The sequence below is a fragment of the Schistocerca americana genome, chromosome 2 (genome assembly GCF_021461395.2).
Source record: "Schistocerca americana isolate TAMUIC-IGC-003095 chromosome 2, iqSchAmer2.1, whole genome shotgun sequence".
Classification (NCBI taxonomy): Eukaryota; Metazoa; Arthropoda; class Insecta; order Orthoptera; family Acrididae; genus Schistocerca; species Schistocerca americana.
This window is the reverse complement of record NC_060120.1, coordinates 31,977,272-31,997,524: the sequence shown is the minus strand read 5'-3', so window position 1 is coordinate 31,997,524 and position 20,253 is coordinate 31,977,272. Positions and strand designations below refer to the sequence as shown.

At 43.7% G+C, this 20,253-nt stretch overlaps 1 protein-coding gene across 1 annotated transcript in view; it reads right to left on the bottom strand.

Moving 5' to 3' along the window:
- Positions 1-20,028, bottom strand: part of LOC124589717 (inward rectifier potassium channel 4-like) — a 705,609-nt gene extending 685,581 nt beyond the window's left edge. The window contains exon 1 of the mRNA XM_047131589.1: positions 19,959-20,028. Coding sequence (XP_046987545.1) covers positions 19,959-20,017 — 59 coding nt within the window. The 5' untranslated portion in view covers positions 20,018-20,028. The remainder of the gene's footprint in view (positions 1-19,958) is intronic.
- Between the last annotated feature and the right edge of the window lie 225 nt (positions 20,029-20,253).

Below are 20,253 nucleotides of genomic sequence, written 5' to 3'. Positions count from 1 at the left end.
ATAAATCACACAAATCTAAAGGCTGTGAATTCAACTAAATACTTAGGTATTACAATTACGAATAACTTAAACTGGAACGATCACATGGATAAGGAAAGCAAACCGAAGACAGAGATTTATTGGCAGAACACTTACAAAATGAAACAGGTCTACTAAAGGCACTGCTAACGCTTCGCTTGTCCGCCCTCTTCTGGAGCATCCGCATCAGGCAGGGTTGACGGAGGACATCGAAAAAGTTCAAAGACGTGCAGCTCGTTTCTTGTCATAGCAAAATAGGAGAAAGAGTTCCACGGATATGACACGCGAATGTGGGCAACAATCATTGAAACAAAGGCGTTTTTCGTTGCGGCAGGATGTTCTCAGGAAATTTGTATCGTCATCTTCCTTCTCCGGATGTGAAAACATTTTGTTGAATCGCACCTACGTGTGGAGAAATGATCATAATATCATCATATTAAAATAGGAGAAACCAGAGCTCGCACGAAAAGATTTTAGTATACGTTTTACCCCCGTGGTGTTCGAGAGTGGTAGGGTGGAGGAATAGCTTGAAGGTGATTCGATGAACCCCCTGCCCCGGCACTTAACTGTGAATTGCAGAGTAATAATGTGGATGTAGATTTTTGTTCCGTCTTCACAAGTTGTCTGCCCATTTCGTCTTACGTCATCCTACATCCCATCTACCGCCTGGGCGTTTGGGTATTCGTATAATGTCCATATTCTGGACGTGTTGGTATCAAGCGTTCAGCTGCTTACTTAGATTCAGTTAGATCGGCTTTCAGTTCCTTCCGCACTGTTTGGTTTCGTATGTGGTAGTCTATTCTTAAGTGTTTCTTCTTCATCATCATCTTCTTCTTCCTCTTTTTCTTCTTCTTCTCCTCCTCCTCCTCAGAAGTTATACTTTTGCATCTTGTATTTTCCCATATGTTCTTCATATAGTTAATCAGTTCATTCTCGCGGCGAACTGTTGCAAGGGCAGGGTTTTATTAAACGTTAGTTCTTATCTTCCCATTCTAGACAAGCTAAAACGATTTTGCACCACACTCCTAAGTTGTGTAAGATGAAAACTTGTCTCTCAACTCATTGGGAAAGAAATTTTAGCGAAATGGTAAACGTGCTGTCGTCATTGAGGTCTTTGAACTTTAAACATAGCTCAGGTGAACGGAGATCGGCCGTAATGAATCGACCATTCAGACAATGCAGTAAAGGAAAATAGGGAAATACTGAAAAACCCTTATCTAGAAGTTCAGAGAGTAATTTGAAGCCAGCCCTTCCAAGTACGATTTCAGAGTGTCGCAATTGTGTGTGAGCTTGAGCTTTTCCGGCACTTTAACTGTTTGTGTTGCGCTCGGGTGTCCAGCCGGGTACAGTATTTTACGAAATGCGATATTTCGACAGCGTATCTTGCCGTCACCGTCAGGTGATACCTCTAGAATCAGCTGCTTTGTTATATTGCGCCTCCTTTATAGTCTTTGCCGCTTTGTTAGTACAGTAGACTGCTTTCCACATTACCAGAAAATCACATGCATTTTAAAAGCCCTGCTGAATCTGGTAAACGTGACGTGCGAATAATAAAGAGAAAGTAAACGTTTATGTCGGCTGTCGCACGTAATGTCTGCACACATGATACGCCACAAACAGTTCAAGACATCGAAACAAGTGAAAATACATAAAGTAACGAGTTTTATGCTAGAGGTTAGTATTCATATGTTTTTCAACTACTGTCATAATAAAGCCAAGATTTTCTTAATGTCGACTATTCCACTCTTTAGCATCGGGGGACTTGAGAAGTATTATTAAGTAACGTTTTTCAATGTTTACTAAGAAAAGTTTTCACAAAAACAGCGAACTAATCGAATTGTGGGGAGTCAAGATAACAGAGGGAGACTTTTGTTCGTTGTTAATGAAACTGATCTGTGCTACCATCTTTCGTCCTCGTATTTAGAACATTTAACAGGTAGTTTTGGGAAATGATTCACTGCGTACTATTACAAGATTTACGTCACTATATTCACGTTTCTAAAGGTTCTCCAGGTTCGTCAGAAAGGAACATCGTTCTATCAAAAACCCGTCATTGTTTAAACACCGTGTATAAATGGTTAAAATACTCAATACACAACACAGACCATGTAGTTCAATCACTTATCGATACGTCCCATTGCAAATTTGAGCTCTCTAAGATATATTAGAAGTGTTCTCTTTATGGTGGACCCTCTGTGCAGCCTAAAAATTATGGAGAGAGTCGCAGCCTGGTTTCGTTGCTTTTACATCTCAGCTGTGCGGCAGGAAGTGGAGAAACGTTCATACGTTATGCTCTGATTATCTGTTTGGCCTTGGAAGACGATGCGACTAAGCTGCAGGGTCAGTAGTCCAAATATAGGAAGAAGGAGGAAAAAAGTCGCTAATTTCTCTTACTGCGCCTTCTCTCGCAGAGTCTGCCAACACAAACGTCGCAAAATAAGTAGCCGCTATTTTCAGCGACCCACCGAACATTTTTCTTAGGCTCGCTGTATCATTAGCGGCCAGATACAACAACGATAAATTTGAAGCGGGGTGAGGTGGCCAGCCCTGGAAGCGGTGCGACGCTTTGATGTATGAAGCGGACGTAACATTGCCAACATCGTCTGCATCAAGTGCAAGTGCGTAACACGCAACGTGGCCCCTCTTTGATGTAACCGCTCACACACTCTCCTTGGATATTAGTTTAAGTCACGCACTTCCGCCTCCGCTTTTCCGAGCGCATGAGCCAGATGCACCGTACGTGCTTAGTGTGTGACTTAATGCAGGCGAGAGAAATGCGGCAGGCCAGTGTCTCTCTCACTAAGTGAATGGTAACTAAGTATTTCTGTGCTGCCACGATGAATTCCATTGCTTACGTCACGAGACATTTAAGTGCCTTGATAATTAGTTGTTTTTCTTAATTTTGTACGTGTTTTTCCAATTCGGTTACTTCCTAAACCTAGTGCAACGTCTGTATCTATATAACCTGCACCACAGTGTAGGACACAACACATAACTAAGAGTACTTCGCTACACTATCAGGCACTCTGTTTCCGCTTGCAGACACACACACGCGCGCGCGCGCGCGCGCACACACACACACACACACACACACACACACACACACACACAAAATAATCGGTATATACAGGGTGGCGCACGAAATGTGTTACCAATTGTTTCTTTCACAATTTACGACGCACATTAGATATCCCGCTGGGATCTCTACAGCAGTACCAGCAGAGCTTGGAAAAACAAATGAGTTACGAGATGACGTGTAATTCACGATACTGCCGCTAGGAGACTAGTAAGCAGCAATGGCTGACAGTGGAAGACCGACGACACAGCAACGATCGGCAATTGTGTTACTTTTCATGAAACGAAAGGTCTTGTTGTGACTCAGAGGGGTTTTCGACAACAGTTTAACACACGATGGGTCCCTTGCAAGAAGACCATCCACAGGCTGTACGTAAAATTTGTACAGGAAGGAACAGTATTGGAAGCGAAGCAACCTCGGCGTAAGCCTGTTTGTTCGCAGGAGAATATTGTAGCGGTACGAGTTGCTGTACAGAGAAGTCCCGGGAAACCGTGTAGAAAGGCAGCAGTGCAACTGGGAATATCCAGAAGCTCCGCTCAACGCATTCTTTAAGTGACCTCCATATGTACCCATCCAAGATGACCTGTGCACAGAAGCTCACTGAAGAACACAAGCAGCAGAGACTGCTGTTTGCTCAGTGGGCGGAGGATAGAGAAGAGACTCTGAACAACGTTTGGTTTTCAGACGAGGCGCATTTTCATTTAGACGGTGTGGTTAACAAACAAAATGTACGCTTTTGGGCCACTGAAAACCCACAAGTGCTTCACGAACGACAACATTATGCTCCGAGGATTACAGCGTGGGCAGCAATTTCCAGTCACGGACTTATTGGATCCTTTTTCTTTGAAGAAACTGTGAACAGCGAGCGCTATTGGAGCATGCTTCGCAATAGATTCATTCCACAACTTCTTGCTACTGCCTTGCCCTTCAACACGCAGTGCTTCATGCAAGATGGAGCAAGGCCACGTACTGTAAACACTGTGTTGGAGTTTTTACACGAGCATTTCGACATGCGGATCATTTCACTCAGGTTTCCAGGTCACTTCAATGACGGACAAAATTGCCCCCCCCCCCCCCTAATAGTCCAGACCTCAATCCATGTGACTTTTTTCTTTGGGGTTACCTAAAGGAAAAAAAATTCCCGAAACGTCCACGTGATTTAATGGAGTTCAGAAGACTTATTTTTCAAGCTTGCAGTGAAATTACGGAAGACATGTGCCGTTGGGTAATCACTAACTTCAGTGTTCGTTTGAAGGAAGTTAGGAAATGAAATGGTGGACATATAGAGCATGTGCTCAGTTAGAACAAATCTCCATGGACGGCTCTTCATTGTAGTATATGTTCCTTTCAGATTGTACTGACAATAAAGTTTTTACTCAAAAACAAAATGGTAACACATTTCGTGCGCCAACCTGTAGTAGTAAGCAACGCGGAAGTGGCCGGTTAAAATGACTGCAACAAAATATATTTTAATGGGCATACAGGCAGAGTTTACTTGCTAGCTGGAGGAGACGTGGCAGCATGCAGAGATAATCAACAGATAATCTACATCTGCATTCAGCAAGAAACTGTACGGTGTTTAGCAAAGGCTCCAAACTGTATCGAATTCATTTACACCATTCCTTTTCCGTTCACGAATGTTGCTTGGAAAGAAACTCTGGCGGGACGCACCGTATGATACTGCATCCCTGTTTGATTCCATACCTGTAGTTACACCTACAATCCGTGATTTGGCGTTACAACAAGAGTAATGAAACAATTTAGGCATAAGCAATTCCGTGACGCAAAACTTAGTTCGTGAATTGCCGCGCCCTGGATATTGTTGTGCGTTTCTATGACCTTGTCTCGTTCACCTGTTGTTGTTGTTGTTGTTGTTGTGGTCTTCAGTCCTGAGACTGGTTTGATACAGCTCTCCATGCCTCGTTCACCTAGCAAAAAATAAAAAATCTGGCGCTATTTGTTTCTATTTATAACCTCGTTAAGGTGCCTTTTTCGAGGAGATGATTAGGGAGAACTTCATCCCCTCTGTCAGCGTTTCAGTGTTACCGTTTCAGGATGAAATAACGGAGTATATTTTTGTATAATGGAAGTAAGCAACGTAAATATTATTTCGGTGCAACAACAGTTATAGATGCTCTCATAAGCAATTTAATTAGAGATAGTTGCCATAATGTGGAAAGAGCGATTCTGTTTCCAAAATTACTGGAATAGTTTGGCGCGTCACGTGGCTGTTATGAATCCTGACCTAATACTAGTCATCGGCGTGACAGTCAAATGTATGATAGGAAAGATACACCACGGTTTCATCGTATTTGATTGTCGGTGCTCACGGGACGCCCGTATCACGTATGTTACAGGCACTGATTTTTTTCACGTGACACTGCGCCAAGACCGCACTGCGAGTACCCTGGTTCAGGAAAAACCGTTACCACCAGAGTCACCTGCCCTGAGCAACATGTAGTACTACAGCTCAGTGTCACATACACACTTCACATATAAGTTAATATTTTTTCAGAATTTTTAAAATTATGGTCTGTACATGACTGCTTAGGTGAAATCTTATAATGAACATTAAAGACGATATGGATATATTACACGGTTTTGCATTAATTAGAGGGAGATGAGGTATCCATATATAGGTGAGAGGAAATATGGTGAAGGGTAGATAGGAAATTGGAAAACCAGGGGAAAGTACCTCTGTAGTAAGGAGACGTGAAGATGTGGAATGGAAAGGCAGGAGTCGCAAATTGTGCACACACCAACCCAACACACACACACGGAAAGAATCTAGCGTGCAGTGAGCGAGTATGAACTGCTACCATATTGCTATCATTTGGAGGGAAAGTATGGAAGATGACACGCTAACCTCGCTTGATGCTATAACAAAGGTTTTACCGGAAAGAAGAGCTAAATGCCAGTCGAAAGTGCTCAGTGAGAGTCATAGTTGGAAAGAGACTATGTGGACGGCATAAACAACCGCTTCCGGATATTCGCAGCGTCTTGTCGCCTTCGGGTAAAGTACCATTTAGTTTTATAAATTGAGTGGTCAGTATGTGTTGTTAGAGTTTTAGAATAGTATCGTTTGTGGTATTTCAAATATGACTACGGAAGACGATAGTCCTATTTCATGCCGTCTGGGATAGATTCCTTTTTCGTATTCTTATTCTGAAGCTCGGTGTTCTGATAGAAACGCATTTGTAACATACTGTACTAAAACTACTATTTAATGTTGAAAAGAAATTTTTGCTTATTTCTACAGTTACGACATGTAATACATTTTCAAATTTTATTTGGCATTGATGAGTAAATTCAATTTTAAGTAGACTCCTGGCTTCTAGAAATATCATTCTTTGTAGTGAGGCATAATTTTAGACTGTTTTTGAATAATTTGTCTAATATAATTGCATTTGAAGGAGCTGTGAATGTGTGATCACATATACTTAGTACCTTCATTGTTGTTGTGTTATTGCAGTTTTATGTACAGAGAAATGCTAGGAAGTGTGTTAACCAAAAATTTGTGTGATCAAAAAGTACATGTTCCCGCAACGACGTAGTATTATTAATGGTTTATTTACCTGTTCAAAATTGCTTACTCGAATTATTTACGTAAAGTAGGATACTGTTCTTTCCTGCTAATAATATTCTTTAGCGTGTGAAGAGAGAAGTTCCCTTTATGTGTAAAGTTTTCACTTACGGTGAACCGACGAATAAACGAATGATTAATATACGCCTTTGATTTGGACTGGATACTATAACTGCCAGGAATCACCTGAACAGTGACGAGTTGTCAGGTTCAAGCATACTTCGCCCACAATCGGCCGTGTTTGGAACTACACTGCAATTTAAATTTTCTTATGCGTATTTACTCGCTCATTTACACATCTCACTTGCGAAGCAAAACTGAAAGAATGAAACGGAAAAAATTGCTGTCCAAATACCTTTACCAAGAAGGCGAGTTGGAAATTACAAGTTTTCCCAGGTAGTCTATGAGTATTTGTAGTAAACTAAACTTTGGTAATGTTCAACAAAATAATTTCAACTTGTGGCACAATTTTTTTTACAGTGGCTTCTTTGAAATACCTATTCAGTGGCCCGAAGTGTAATACTAATAAAAATGGACTGTATGTGTCGATCAGTAGCTGATTTTAAACCTGTTGTGATCACCTCAATAATTCCAACACGACACTACGCTTAAAAGTACTATCATAGTTAAGAGTGCTAGACAGTTACATTTAAAACTTATGAAACGCAAGCCGCCCTAGTTGCGTCAAATAAGAGAGCCTACGATGAAGACTTTCATGACTGGTTGATTCACTCGCTGGGAAATTTTTAGGATTGTGTGGTCGTGTTCCATGAAACTTCTTTGTTCCTGGCGTTTCATCCAGAGCTAAGCTGGATACATTCAGCCGTTCTTCTGGTTTCGGTGAGTCGTGCCGACTGACAGCGAAACCAGGAGCACCAATGAGAAAGTCCACACTAGCTTTGGGTGAAACGTCAAGAACAAATATCCTGGAAAATTCGTCAACAACTAAGGAAAACTTACGCCTTACAATGAGCTACTCTAGTAAGAAAAATCGACTTTAAATTCCGGCCAATAATCATATATGAGTAAAAGGGAAGGTTTAATGGTGATTCGAGTACGCCTTAAATTATAGAACTCTTGATATTAGGGGCCCTTTTACTGGTCAGAGTGTGATGTGCCCCACGCTTCTAGCAGGAGCATGACAAATACGATAGTGTAGTGTACATATCAGCCTTCGCTTTGGAACAAGCCTGCTTTCTTCTCCAATCCTCTTCTGTTTTTCTCGGTAGCTACGCTGGCTACAAAACTGGCTGAAAGATGTTAATTCTATTAACAATCTGTAGCAATAATGTTTTCGACACCAGAAGTAGATTTTCAACACTTTAATTATACTCTTGGTGGAAATTATTCACACATATGGCCAGTTTCGGGTCTGACATATAGTTCGAATCAAAGGAAAGCAGAATGTTACCTACTAAATGAGTACATAGTCTATTAAATTGTCCTAGTGCAGTAATCACACAACAACCCAGTGGATCGAAACGATTTGGTCATATGTAAAATCGGTAAGCGGATCTAAATCCCCTACTCAGTCACTCGTTGACCACGATGGCACCGAAACAGAGGACGACCGAAGAAAGGCAGAAATACTGAATTCAGTGTTCCGAAACTGTTTCACTGCGGAAAATCGTAACACGGTCCCTGACTTCAGCCGTCGCACGGACGCCAAAATGGAAAATATTGAAATAAACGATATCGGAATTGAAAAACAACTGCTATCACTTAGTAGCGGAAAAGCATCCGGACCAGACGAGATACCCTTAAGATTCTACAGTGATTATGCTAAAGAACTTGCCCCCTTTCTATCAGCAATTTATCGTAGATCGCTGGAAGAACGTAAAGTACCTAGCGACTGGAAGAAAGCGCAGGTCGTTCCCATTTTCAAGAAGGGTCATAAATCAGATGCGAATAATTATAGGCCTATTTCGCTTACGTCAATCTGTTGTAGAATAATGGAACATGTTTTGTGTTCTCTTATTATGACGTTCTTAGATAATACAAATCTCCTTCATCATAACCAACATGGATTCCGCAAACAGAGATCATGTGAAACTCAGCTCGCCCTATTTGCCCAAGAAATTCACAGTGCCGTAGACACTGGCGAGCAGATTGATGCCGTATTCCTGGACTTCAGGAAGGCATTTGATACGGTTCCGCACTTACGTTTAGTGAAAAAAAATACGAGCTTACGGAATATCGGACCAGGTTTGTGATTGGATTCAGGATTTCCTAGAAGAAAGAACACAACATGTCATTCTTAACGGTTCAAAATCTGCAGATGTAGAGGTAATTTCGGGAGTACCGCAGGGAAGCGTGATAGGACCTTTATTGTTTACAATATACATAAATGACTTAGTTGACAACATCGGTAGCTCCGTGAGGCTATTTGCAGATGACACGGTTGTCTACAAGAGAGTAGCAACATCAGAAGACTCGTACGTACTCCAGGAGGACCTGCAGAGGATTAATGCATGGTGCGACAGCTGGCAGCTTTCCCTAAACGTAGATAAATGTAATATAATGCGCATACATAGGGGCAGAAATCCATTCCAGTACGATTATGCCATAGGTGGTAAATCATTGGAAGCGGTAACGACCGTAAAATACTTAGGAGTTACTATCCGGAGCGATCTGAAGTGGAATGATCACATAAAACAAATAGTGGGAAAAGCAGGCGCCAGGTTGAGATTCATAGGAAGAATTCTAAGAAAATGTGACTCATCGACGAAAGAAGTAGCTTACAAAACGCTTGTTCGTCCGATTCTTGAGTATTGCTCATCAGTATGGGACCCTTACCAGGTTGGATTAATAGAAGAGATAGACATGATCCAGCGAAAAGCAGCGCGATTCGTCATGGGGACATTTAGTCAGCGCGAGAGCGTTACGGAGATGCTGAACAAGCTCCAGTGGCGGACACTTCAAGAAAGGCGTTACGCAATACGGAGAGGTTTATTATCGAAATTACGAGAGAGCACATTCCGGGAAGAGATGGGCAACATATTACTACCGCCCACATATATCTCGCGTAATGATCACAACGAAAAGATCCGAGAAATTAGAGCAAATACGGAGACTTACAAGCAGTCGTTCTTCCCACGCACAATTCGTGAATGGAACAGGGAAGGGGGGATCAGATAGTGGTACAATAAGTACCCTCCGCCACACACCGTAAGGTGGCTCGCGGAGTATAGATGTAGATTCACATGTGGCGAAGATACACATTCAAGGAACTTGAAACAAGAAATTGCAAAAAAAATTCAGTAAGTCCGTCAACACTGCCCTGCTAACCACTCACTATTCATACGAGTAAATAATCACTGTGTCCCTCTAATAAGATCTCACTTGGAATTAATTAGTAGTTAATGTCAAAGAAGTCATAGATTAAACCCACGAATGAAGAAAATGAACTGTACGCAACATATGAGAATATTTCAGAATGTTAGTTATCGTACAATGGCACATTGCTCACCACAAGAGACATAGGTGTTGGTTGCTCACTTTATCGTGAGCCGCAGACTGCATGATGTCGTATGTGCTACGCCTATATACAGTTTCGCTTATGAACAATGTTTCACACTATTCATTACTGACGGCAGCCACCTTAAATAAAATACTATATAACCCTCAAAATATTGAACTTTCTAATTAGTGAGTTAATTAACAAATTTTGCACATCAAGTGGAACATAAAAAATATATCAACAAAATTATAGTGCCCATGTCCAGAATATAAATGTAATTTTGGCATAATTTGCGACTGAAATTAGCTATGGTCTAAAGTTTTAATGGGAATTGATTCGGAAGATAATTAGTTTCAGACAATTTTAGATATCTTAAGGAAAAGTTGGAGAAATGTACCTTCAAATGATAGGCTTTAATATGCCGAAATATGTTTCCTACCGCTTACTAAATATGTAATGTCGTACTATGCTAACCTCTCCAATTAACAATATTTCATAATTAACAAAGATTATTAGTTAACTAATTAGACCAGTACATCGACATTAGCAAGCATTGTGTAATGAGCAATGAAATTCAATCAGACTAAGCTTATTTATGAACTTAAAATTACTATGCACTCAGTGGGTATTAGGTAACTACCATACTGTCATTATAAAAATTTAGGAAAAAATTTAGAAAATTTCAGGAGGCCGAAAAACATAGCAAATGAGATTGGATACTATACTTGCTTCGTCTTAGCTTTTCGATTCCTTGGCGTTTTAAAAGTCAAGCATTATCATGCGTTTCGTACAATAATTCAACGACTTTCAGGTGTGATCTATGAACTTTAACTGAAAAGGATCCTATAATCACGGACACATCTTACACAGGAAATTACAACACAGAACAAAAACGTACAGAATCATAATCAGAAATAAGGGAAATGGCAAACTTTGCTGTACAGCCGAAAATAATCGAAACTAGAAATAAGGTAAATGCCAGGCTTTGCTGTACAAAGGGAAAGAAAATTCGGTAGCTGGGTGTCTGCTACTCACAAGTGTAAGAGAAACAGTGGACAGCCTCCGTAGGAACGAGTATGAGAATCTGCCTCGGGGTCAGTATTACGCAGGTTAGAGTTGGTCAGAAGAGCGTGCTGACGCCTGCTGCTCTTAACGAAAGGAAGGAAGGAAGGAAGGGGTTATCGTCCTGCCGATAACGAGGTCATTAGAAACAGAGCAGATGTCTGGACTGGACGAGGTTACTACTAAAAAATCGACTTAAGTGTTTTCAAGGCAATTAACTCGATAGTGGCCAGAACGGGAGATTGCAAAAGGATTTCGACGGCGTTGTACGCCTACATCCATACTCTGGAAGCCACCTTGCGGTGTGTGGTGAACGGAATTCTGGTTCCACCAGCATTTCCTCGTTTTCCTGTTGCACTTGCAAATGCTACGCGGGAACGACTCTAACGAAAACCTCCGTATGCGCTCTAGTTTCTCTTATTTCCTCGTGTCGTCATTTCACAAGACTTTTTAGAAGTAATATGTTGCTCGACTCTTTCTTGGAACGCACGCTCTCGGATTTTAAACCCATCCGTCATGTGTAAAACCTCTCCCGCCGTGACAGCCACTGGAGTTTTTTGACCATCTCCGTAACGATCTTGCGCTTATGGGAAACATATCACGACGAAACGCGCCGATTGTCATAACATCTCCTCCGTGTCTTCTAATAACCCAACCTCAAACTCATAAGCAACATTCGACTCGGTCGAATGAGTCTTTTGCAAGCCATTTCTTTCGTGGATGAATTATGTTCTACAAACAGCTCGACGTTGTTAATCCACGTTAGACCATACCGCAAAGTTACTCCTAGGTATTTTATGATTATTACTGTTTCCAACCGCCTGTTGCTGTTAGTATAATCGAACAGTATTTGATCAAGTCACCCATTTATGTACAAAACGCCGACATTTATCTACATGGAAGATCAACTGTCAGTCTCCGCAACGTTCTTCGTTCCTCCGCAGGTCTCCCTCCATTTCGCCAGTTTTCTAAAGTCTAAACCTTCGTATAAAGAATAAAATTATCCGTGACAGTTCCACGGAACCTTCGACGTTATCCACTTCGTAACTAATATACTTCGCAAACAGTGGTACCCGTGTAAAACGCCTTCAGGTACTTCTGAAACTATTTGTCGATTTCCTCCCGTTGAGTTCTGACTGCTAGTAAACTACGAATCCAGTGGAAAATCTAATCCGATACTCGGCAAGTTTGTACTTTATTCACAGGAAGACCGTGCGGCACCTTGTCGGATGCCGCTGGAAATCAGAAAAGTAGGGCTGTTGGTAAATATCGATACTTCTTCCACAAGACGTCTATATTTCGGCAGTATCTCATCTCACCGATTTATCGATATCGAAATGACAATATCGAATGCCGATATTTTTAATTTATATTAAATTTTTTCGCATTTTTCGATAAATATTTGAAGTTATTTTGAAATTGCAATTGAACATTATTTTACTTACATCGTATGAAGTAGCGTTACTACTTTTTGAGGTTTCATCACGTCCAGTCTTTATCTTTGACTGTGTTAAGCAAGTATAGATGGCACAAAGAAGTCCAATTGCACTGGAGTGGGGCGGTGTGGCGGTATTAACGTAATATCGAGACATCCGATGTGAGTCGGTCCTAGGAGCTTCGGTCCGGAACCGCGCGACTGCTACGGTCGCAGGTTCGAATCCTGCCTCAGGCATGGATATGTGTAATGTCCTTAGGTTAGTTAGGTTTAATTAGTTTCAAGTTATAGGCGACTGATGACCTCAGATGTTAAGTCCCATAGTGCTCAGACCCATTTGAACCATCCGAATGTGAAGAAATTGCACACCAGTTGCGTTAAAAAGTAATTTTTAACGTAGCTAATGTGTTATTTCGTCACTTCGCCATTCTTCAAAAACAGTTGCTGAAAATGATGAACAAAAATCTTAATGACAAGATTGGTCTTTGTGCTGGGCGGAGACGCGTGAGGGGAAATGCTGACGTAATGGACGCTCGGCGCTACCAACAGAACCTGCAACGTTTAACTTCACCACGCAGTTCTGACACCACAACTGCTAGGTCGCTGGCAATTCCAGAAATGGAAAGCAGGGAAGCCGACACGAAGTGTTCCGCACAAATCCGTTACGTGGTGAAACCGAACGACGGACGAAGACGTGACAGCAACTGAGCCCTCAGTTGCTGTGACGTCTTCGTATGAAGCAGTTGTATAATGATTGGAATTCACGATATCCAGTGATTTATCGCACTATACTACATGTTCGTTTATTTCGATAAAGGCGTATGGGGCCTGAAGATGGCAAAATGAAATGCCGAAACTGTTTGCTTTCGGAATACAATAAAATATCTCGAAATATACGGCTGTTGGTGAAGTTTATTGACATTGAAAATATCTTTTGGGCCGGTAAATCGATATTTTTTCCGTCGAAATATCTGTAATTTTTTGGATACATCGAGGGCCGGTAATGCTACTCCCAGACAGGTGGCAACACCAGGCACACTGTGATATATAGCACCCATAAGATCAAAGCCATGGATCCTACCTCTTTTAAGCAGGTCTTCCATAGTTGGAGCAGGTGTTTCCTGATTAGAACTACGTCAGTATCATTATCCACAAGCAGTTTAGATAAGTACTCGATTTTAGCTCGGCTAATACCTTCTATGTTTAAATGGCATATTCGGATTGAAGGGTCAAGTCTTTTAATCAGTTGATCCTGAAAAGATCCATTTTTAAAGCTTTTTGATTTGATTTGTCTTTCGGATTGAAGGGTCAAGTCTTTTAATCAGTTGGTCCTGAAAAGATCCATTTTTAAAGCTTATGGTTTGATTTGATTTGTCTGCATTTCTGTAGCCAGGGAATCCAATACCTGTACTGGCTGCCTGTTCGTTCTGGCTCATGTAGCGTTACCCAGGTTGTACGTGTAGCATTCCACTGCGGACGGGAGCCAGTTTACAGTCCTACAAACAACAGGTCTCATCTTGGGCGCCGCTGTCCATTTCCAATGACGGCGGGACTTCAAACTCACCTTCCTTTCTTTCTGAACTCTGTGAGGGGTAATTACAGGATTTCAATTAATTATGCATGTGAACAGCAAGCGAGAAACAATTTGGAAACGCAGAGGGTATTCCTATGCAGCTGTGTAAAAACAACTTGACGGAAAGCTAGCTGTAAGCTACATACTTGGAATTAACTTTCCGCTACTTCAGAGAGCCCCCGTGAAAGACGAGTGATCGTAGGACAATAAAACATGATGTAACATTTTTAAGGACATGCGGAAGAGAAACAAAGAGTAAACAGATGAAATAAGCCCATTTTAATTCCCAAATGAGGGGGTAACATTTGTTAATTGCGTACCACGTTTACGTTCCAGGTTACAAACACTGCTCAGTGTGACGACCACCTGCATCCCCGACAGACTGGAGCGGCACTAGAGAGACCGTCTCACAATTGTTCGCAGCACTTTTCGAACGGTGGTACATGCAATGTTCAGCTGTCGTGACATGCCTCATGCACTGCTTGAAGTTGGCACACTGCTTCCTGCATTCTCAGCCGTGGCAAGAGTAACTTTCTCAACAATTCGTGGCGCAGTGGGCTGTCGGCTTCTCCCAGGATCAATTTTCAAATCGCCAGTTACTTCGAATGTCTGAATCACGTTATTCAACCCTGATGCGGAGAAAGTATCTCTCCGTATTCCTTTAATGCGTCGATATTCACTTAGAGCACCAGCGCTATTGCTCTTGGTTTGGTAAAACAGCTTTACGAGTAAAGCGCTGCTCACCTTGTCCAGATCCATCTTGACTGTCTGCAGCTGTAATGCACACAGATGCTTGTGTTTCAACCCTTCGTCGCCGTACCATTACCAGCGCCGAAAGACAAGTCATGCAATTATCACTACCACCGATCCAATTCCTGCAAAGTACAGTCTGAACATCATTCCCATGAAGCTGGATACCCATAAGGTAAATAATGATCCGTCCACACTGGCTCCAATAGCGAAAGTTTAATTATGTCCACCCTGCACATACATTATCAATAAAGACAATCACGTAACAGACGTCAAAAGTAGGCCGCAGCTGCATACGACTTACGAGTAATTTCAAAAAGATCATTCGCCATAACCACTGTGGGTATGTAAATTTGATAATTTGGAGGAGCGAGGACATCGGGGTTTCCTTCAAGTGTGTAAATAATCAAAATGCTTCAAATGGCTCTGAGCACTATGGGACTTAACATCTGAGGTCCTCAGTCCCATAGAACTAAGAACTACTTAAACCTAACTAACCAAAGGACATCACACACATCCATGCCCGAGGCAGTATTCGAATCTGCAACCGTAGCGGTCGCGCGGTTCCAGAATGAAGCGCGTAGAACCGCTCGGTCACTGCGGCCGGCGTGTAGATAATCAGGTTGCATTAATATATGAGAGGTGATAAGGTCAATCATAAACGCATGATTAACACTTCGACGTCTCATTCTTTGAAGCAAAGAACACGTGGTATGAAGTAACGATTTTTTAGTGAACGTAGACGACAAAAGGATGTGGTGCCATAGTAGTGTCGACGAAAGAAGATTCCCTACAGTTGCAGTAGGCTTGACGCGGATCCTTCATGCGTCCATCTCAAACAATCACGTAACGCGATTTTGTATACGTATCTATAGCAACGGGTCAGTGTTGGCGCAGCTCTATAGACGACCGTCGCTTTCACCTGCAGCCGTTTACGCTTCGCAGTTGAAAACTGCCAACAACGCTGCTAGATCACTTCTTTCGCCGACTCTGCTATAGTAGTCATGTTACACAGTAAGTAAGACCTGAGCAGGTTGAGCATCGTGCTCATCGAAAGCGCCTAGCTTCCTGTCGCTTCTACATTGTAAAGTTTAACGCGGAAAGGCTGCTACCATTAACAACTGTATGTCATGTTCCATCTTGGCAGCTGTATTTAGTGGGCAGTGCAGCAGTATTTAGTGGGCAGTGCTTCGCTAATTGAGCTAGTCAACATGACAAGGTGTACCTTATAAGCCAAAACATCATAACCACCGCCGAGCGCAACGTTGGATGCAGCCTGGTGGCCTTGCGGGAACGTGGCGCATTAACAATACTACACTATTGGCCAATAAAATTGCTACACCAAGAAGAAATGCAGATGATAAACGAATATTCATTGGACAAATATATTATACTAGAACTGACATGTGATTACATTTTCACGCAATTTGGGTGCACAGATCCTGACAAGTCAGTACCCAGAGCAACCACCTCTGGCCATAATAACGGTGTTGATACAGAGCTTGGATGCCGTGTACATGTACAGCTGCCCATGCAGCTTCAACACGATACCACAGTTCATCAACAGTAGTGGAAGAGGTATTGTGACGAGCCAGTTGCTCGGCCACCATTGACCAGACGTTTCAATTGGTGAGAGATCTGGAGAACGTGCTGACCTGCAGTCGAACATTTTCTGTATCCAGAAAGGCCCGTACAGGACCTGCAAAACGAGGTCGTGCATTATCCTCCTGAAATGTAGGGTTTCGCAGGGATCGAATGAAGGGTAGAGCCAGGGGTTAACACATCTGAAATGTCACGTCCACTATTCAAAGTGCCGTCAGTGCGAACAAGAGGTGACAGAGACGCGTAACCAGTGGTACCCCATACCATCACGCCGGATGATACGCCAGTATGGCGATGACGAATACACGCTTCCAATGTGCGTTCACCGCGATGCCGACAAACACGGATGCGACTATCAGAATGCTGTAAACAGCACGTGTATTCATCCGAAAAAATGACGTTTTGCCATTCGTGCACTCAGGCTCGTCGTGGAGTACAACATCGCAGGCGCTCCAGTCTGTCATGCAGCGTCAAGGGTAACCGCAACCATGGTCTCCGAGCTGATAGTCCATGCTGCTGCAAACGTAGTCGAACTGTTCGTGCAGATGGTTGTTGTGGCCGTTGGGATCCAGCACGGCGTTCCGTATTACCCTCCTGAACCCAGCGATTCCATATTCTGCTATCAGTCATTGGATCTCGACCAACGCGAGCAGCAATGTCGCGATACGATAAACTGCAATCATTTGCATATCACAGCATGTTCTTCCCGTCGGTTAAATGTCGCGTCTGTAACACGTCATCTTCGTGGTGTAGCAATTTTAATGGCGAGTAGTGTATGTAAGCGGAGCAGAAACGGACGGAGGATCACCCTACCGAAGGTATGGGCAGCAAATGTGGAAATCCATTGAGACAAGCGACATTGACGAAGGGAAGACTATTATTAAACCGAGCCTGTGAACGAGTATCTCGTAAACGGCGAAACTGGTTGAATTTTCACGTGCTACTGTAGTGAGCATCTACGGAAAGAGGTAGAAGGACGGTGAAACTATCACTAGGTGGTAAATGGTTGGACGATCACGCCATTTCACAGAACGTGGGGTTAGGAAGTTTGTCTGCTCTGTAAAGTATGATAGATGGTGATCCGTGGCACATCTGCCGAGAGAGCACAATTCTGGTGCACGTACAAGTGTTTGGGAGCACACCGTTCATTGCACGTTGTTGAACATGGAGCTCCATAGGAGACCACCCCTACGTGTTCACATGTTGACCCAGCGACGTCGTCGATTACGACTGCAGTCGCTACATGACCATCGGGATTCGAAATGGCTCTGAGCACTATGGGACTTAACATCTGAGGTCATCAGTCCCCTAGAACTTAGAACTACTTAAACCTAACTAACCTAAGGACATCACACACATCCATGCCCTAGGCAGGATTCGAACCTGCAATCGTAGCAGCAGCGCGGTTCCGGACTGAAGCGCCTAGAACCGCTCGGTTGCAATCGTGCTCGGGATTCGACCGTCGATTAATGGAAGCGTGGCGACTGTTCGGGTATCTCACGTTTTTGCTACACTAGGTTGACGGTCGTTTCCACAAACGCCGTCATCGAGGCGAACGGCAGCTTGAAACGTATAGCAAGCCTCAGACGCAGGCTGGTGAGAGCTGTATTCTCCTGCGCTTGTATGGCACCTGTGTTAGTAATCGAAGATACACTGACAGCTGTGGTGTTCCCTGATCATGTTACCCGGATTCGCCTCCCTGCTGAATATACCGTTTTCGCAGCGGAGCTCCACGCGATCCTGAAGGCACTGGAGCTGATGCATCGTGTTCGGGGCGATCGATTTCTTCTCTGCTCCGATTCTCTTAGTGCCTTACAATCACTGCAGAACCTATACCCGACTGAGGAGATGGTCCAGCTGATATATATGACCAACTGTACTTGCTCCAATGGCGGGGTAAAGAGGTATCCTTCTGCTGGGTGCCTGGTCATGTCGGCATATGGGGCAATGAACAGGCCGATCGGGCTGCCAAGGAGGCCTGCAGAGAGCAGGATGTGGTCCAGTGTCCTATCCCCTTGCAGTCGGTCATCGCTGCACTCCACAGGAAGTGCATGGAGTTGTGGGAGGACGAATGGCTGGCGGTGACGGCCAATAAACTGCGGTCGGTAAAGTCAACCACTCGGCCGTGGCGTTCCTCCTGCCGGCTGCTCAGGCGGGAAGAGGTGCGCCTCACACGTCTTCGGATCGGGCACTGTCCTCTCACACATAGCTATTTATTACGGCGGGAGGATCCTCCGTTTTGTGCTGCTTGTGGTGTGCACATCTCTGTCCGGCACATTTTAACACTGCATTTTATACCGTGATGCACGGGCAGAAGCACAAGTTGATGGGGATCTGCCTTCTGTTTTAGCTCATGATGAGTCGTGTGTGTCTAGGGTTTTTAAGTTTTGTGACGTGTCTGGACTCTGGCCTCAACTTTTAGGCTGGATGTTTTAGTGTATTGCAGAGTGGCTGCTCCTCCCCTTTTTTCTTTGTGGTCAGCCAGCCACTTCCATCTGCTACATTGTTTTAGCTCCCTCTATCATTTTCTTCCTGTGTTGTCCATGTTTTACTGTTGACACCCTGCTGCATCCCACGCTTCGGTGTGGATGAGCACATATTTTTCAACGATTGTTACCCGTGTTTTCTGTTCCGTTTTATATTCCTGTTCTGGGATTTTTCTTGACACCCGTCTCCCTATGTTACTGAACGGGCGCTGAAGACTTTGCTGTCGTGCGCCCAAAAAGACCCTCTACTACTACTACTACTACTACTGACAGCTGCAAACCAACCACCTGCATCCCTTCATGCTTAATGTCGTCCGCGACAGCGAAGTCATCTTCCAGCAGTACAACTGTCCGTATCTCGGAGCCAGAACCTTGCTACAGTGGTTTGAGGCGCATTATACTGGACTCACGTTGATATCTCGGCAACCAAATTCGCCTGATGTAAATCCTATGGCAAACATCTGGGTCACTATCGATCGCCATCACCGGGTACGCAAATCAGTGACCCCATATTTACGCGAATTACATGACCTGTGCGTAGACATTTAATGCCTCCAAAGCCTACTAGCAAACTCTCAGATTCCTGATACGCAGAATCAGCAACGGATTTCGTTTCAAAGACAAGAAAACAAGCTATTAAACAGGTGGTCATAATGTTTTGGCCCATCACTGTATTGGCAAGTGTCCCCGATTGAGCGTCGGTGACACACGGTCTTGAGGTTGGCGTCACGTATCAGAAACACAACAAGCTGCTTCATCGCGTAAGCGGCAGTCACCTCATAAGGAACTAACAGTGTACTTACGTAATTCCGAAATATAAAATGGCGTCTCTAGATTCGTGAGCTTATTGAAGCAGCGCGGCCTTGCGCGTATAGCGTGGCGGAGCACGTGTTGGAATAAGCCGGCAGGTTACCTGGGCGACAGCAGGATCCGCCAGCGGCGCGTGCTCACTGGCGCCAGAAACCTCTGCATGGCGCGCTTCTCTGGAGCCCACACTGACCGCCGGCCGCCGCTGCGGAGATAAGCCGGCGCTCCGCCCGACCTCGGCCGCCTTATCGCCAGAGGTCGCAGCTGACTGACGGCTCCCTTCCCGCACCGCCCCATCTGGACAGCCCTTGTCATCAGTTTCTCCACAGTCTGACGCGATCGTCCGTCTTTTTCTGACGCCCATCTCTTCATCTTTCCGCACTTGTTATGGTCCGCATTGC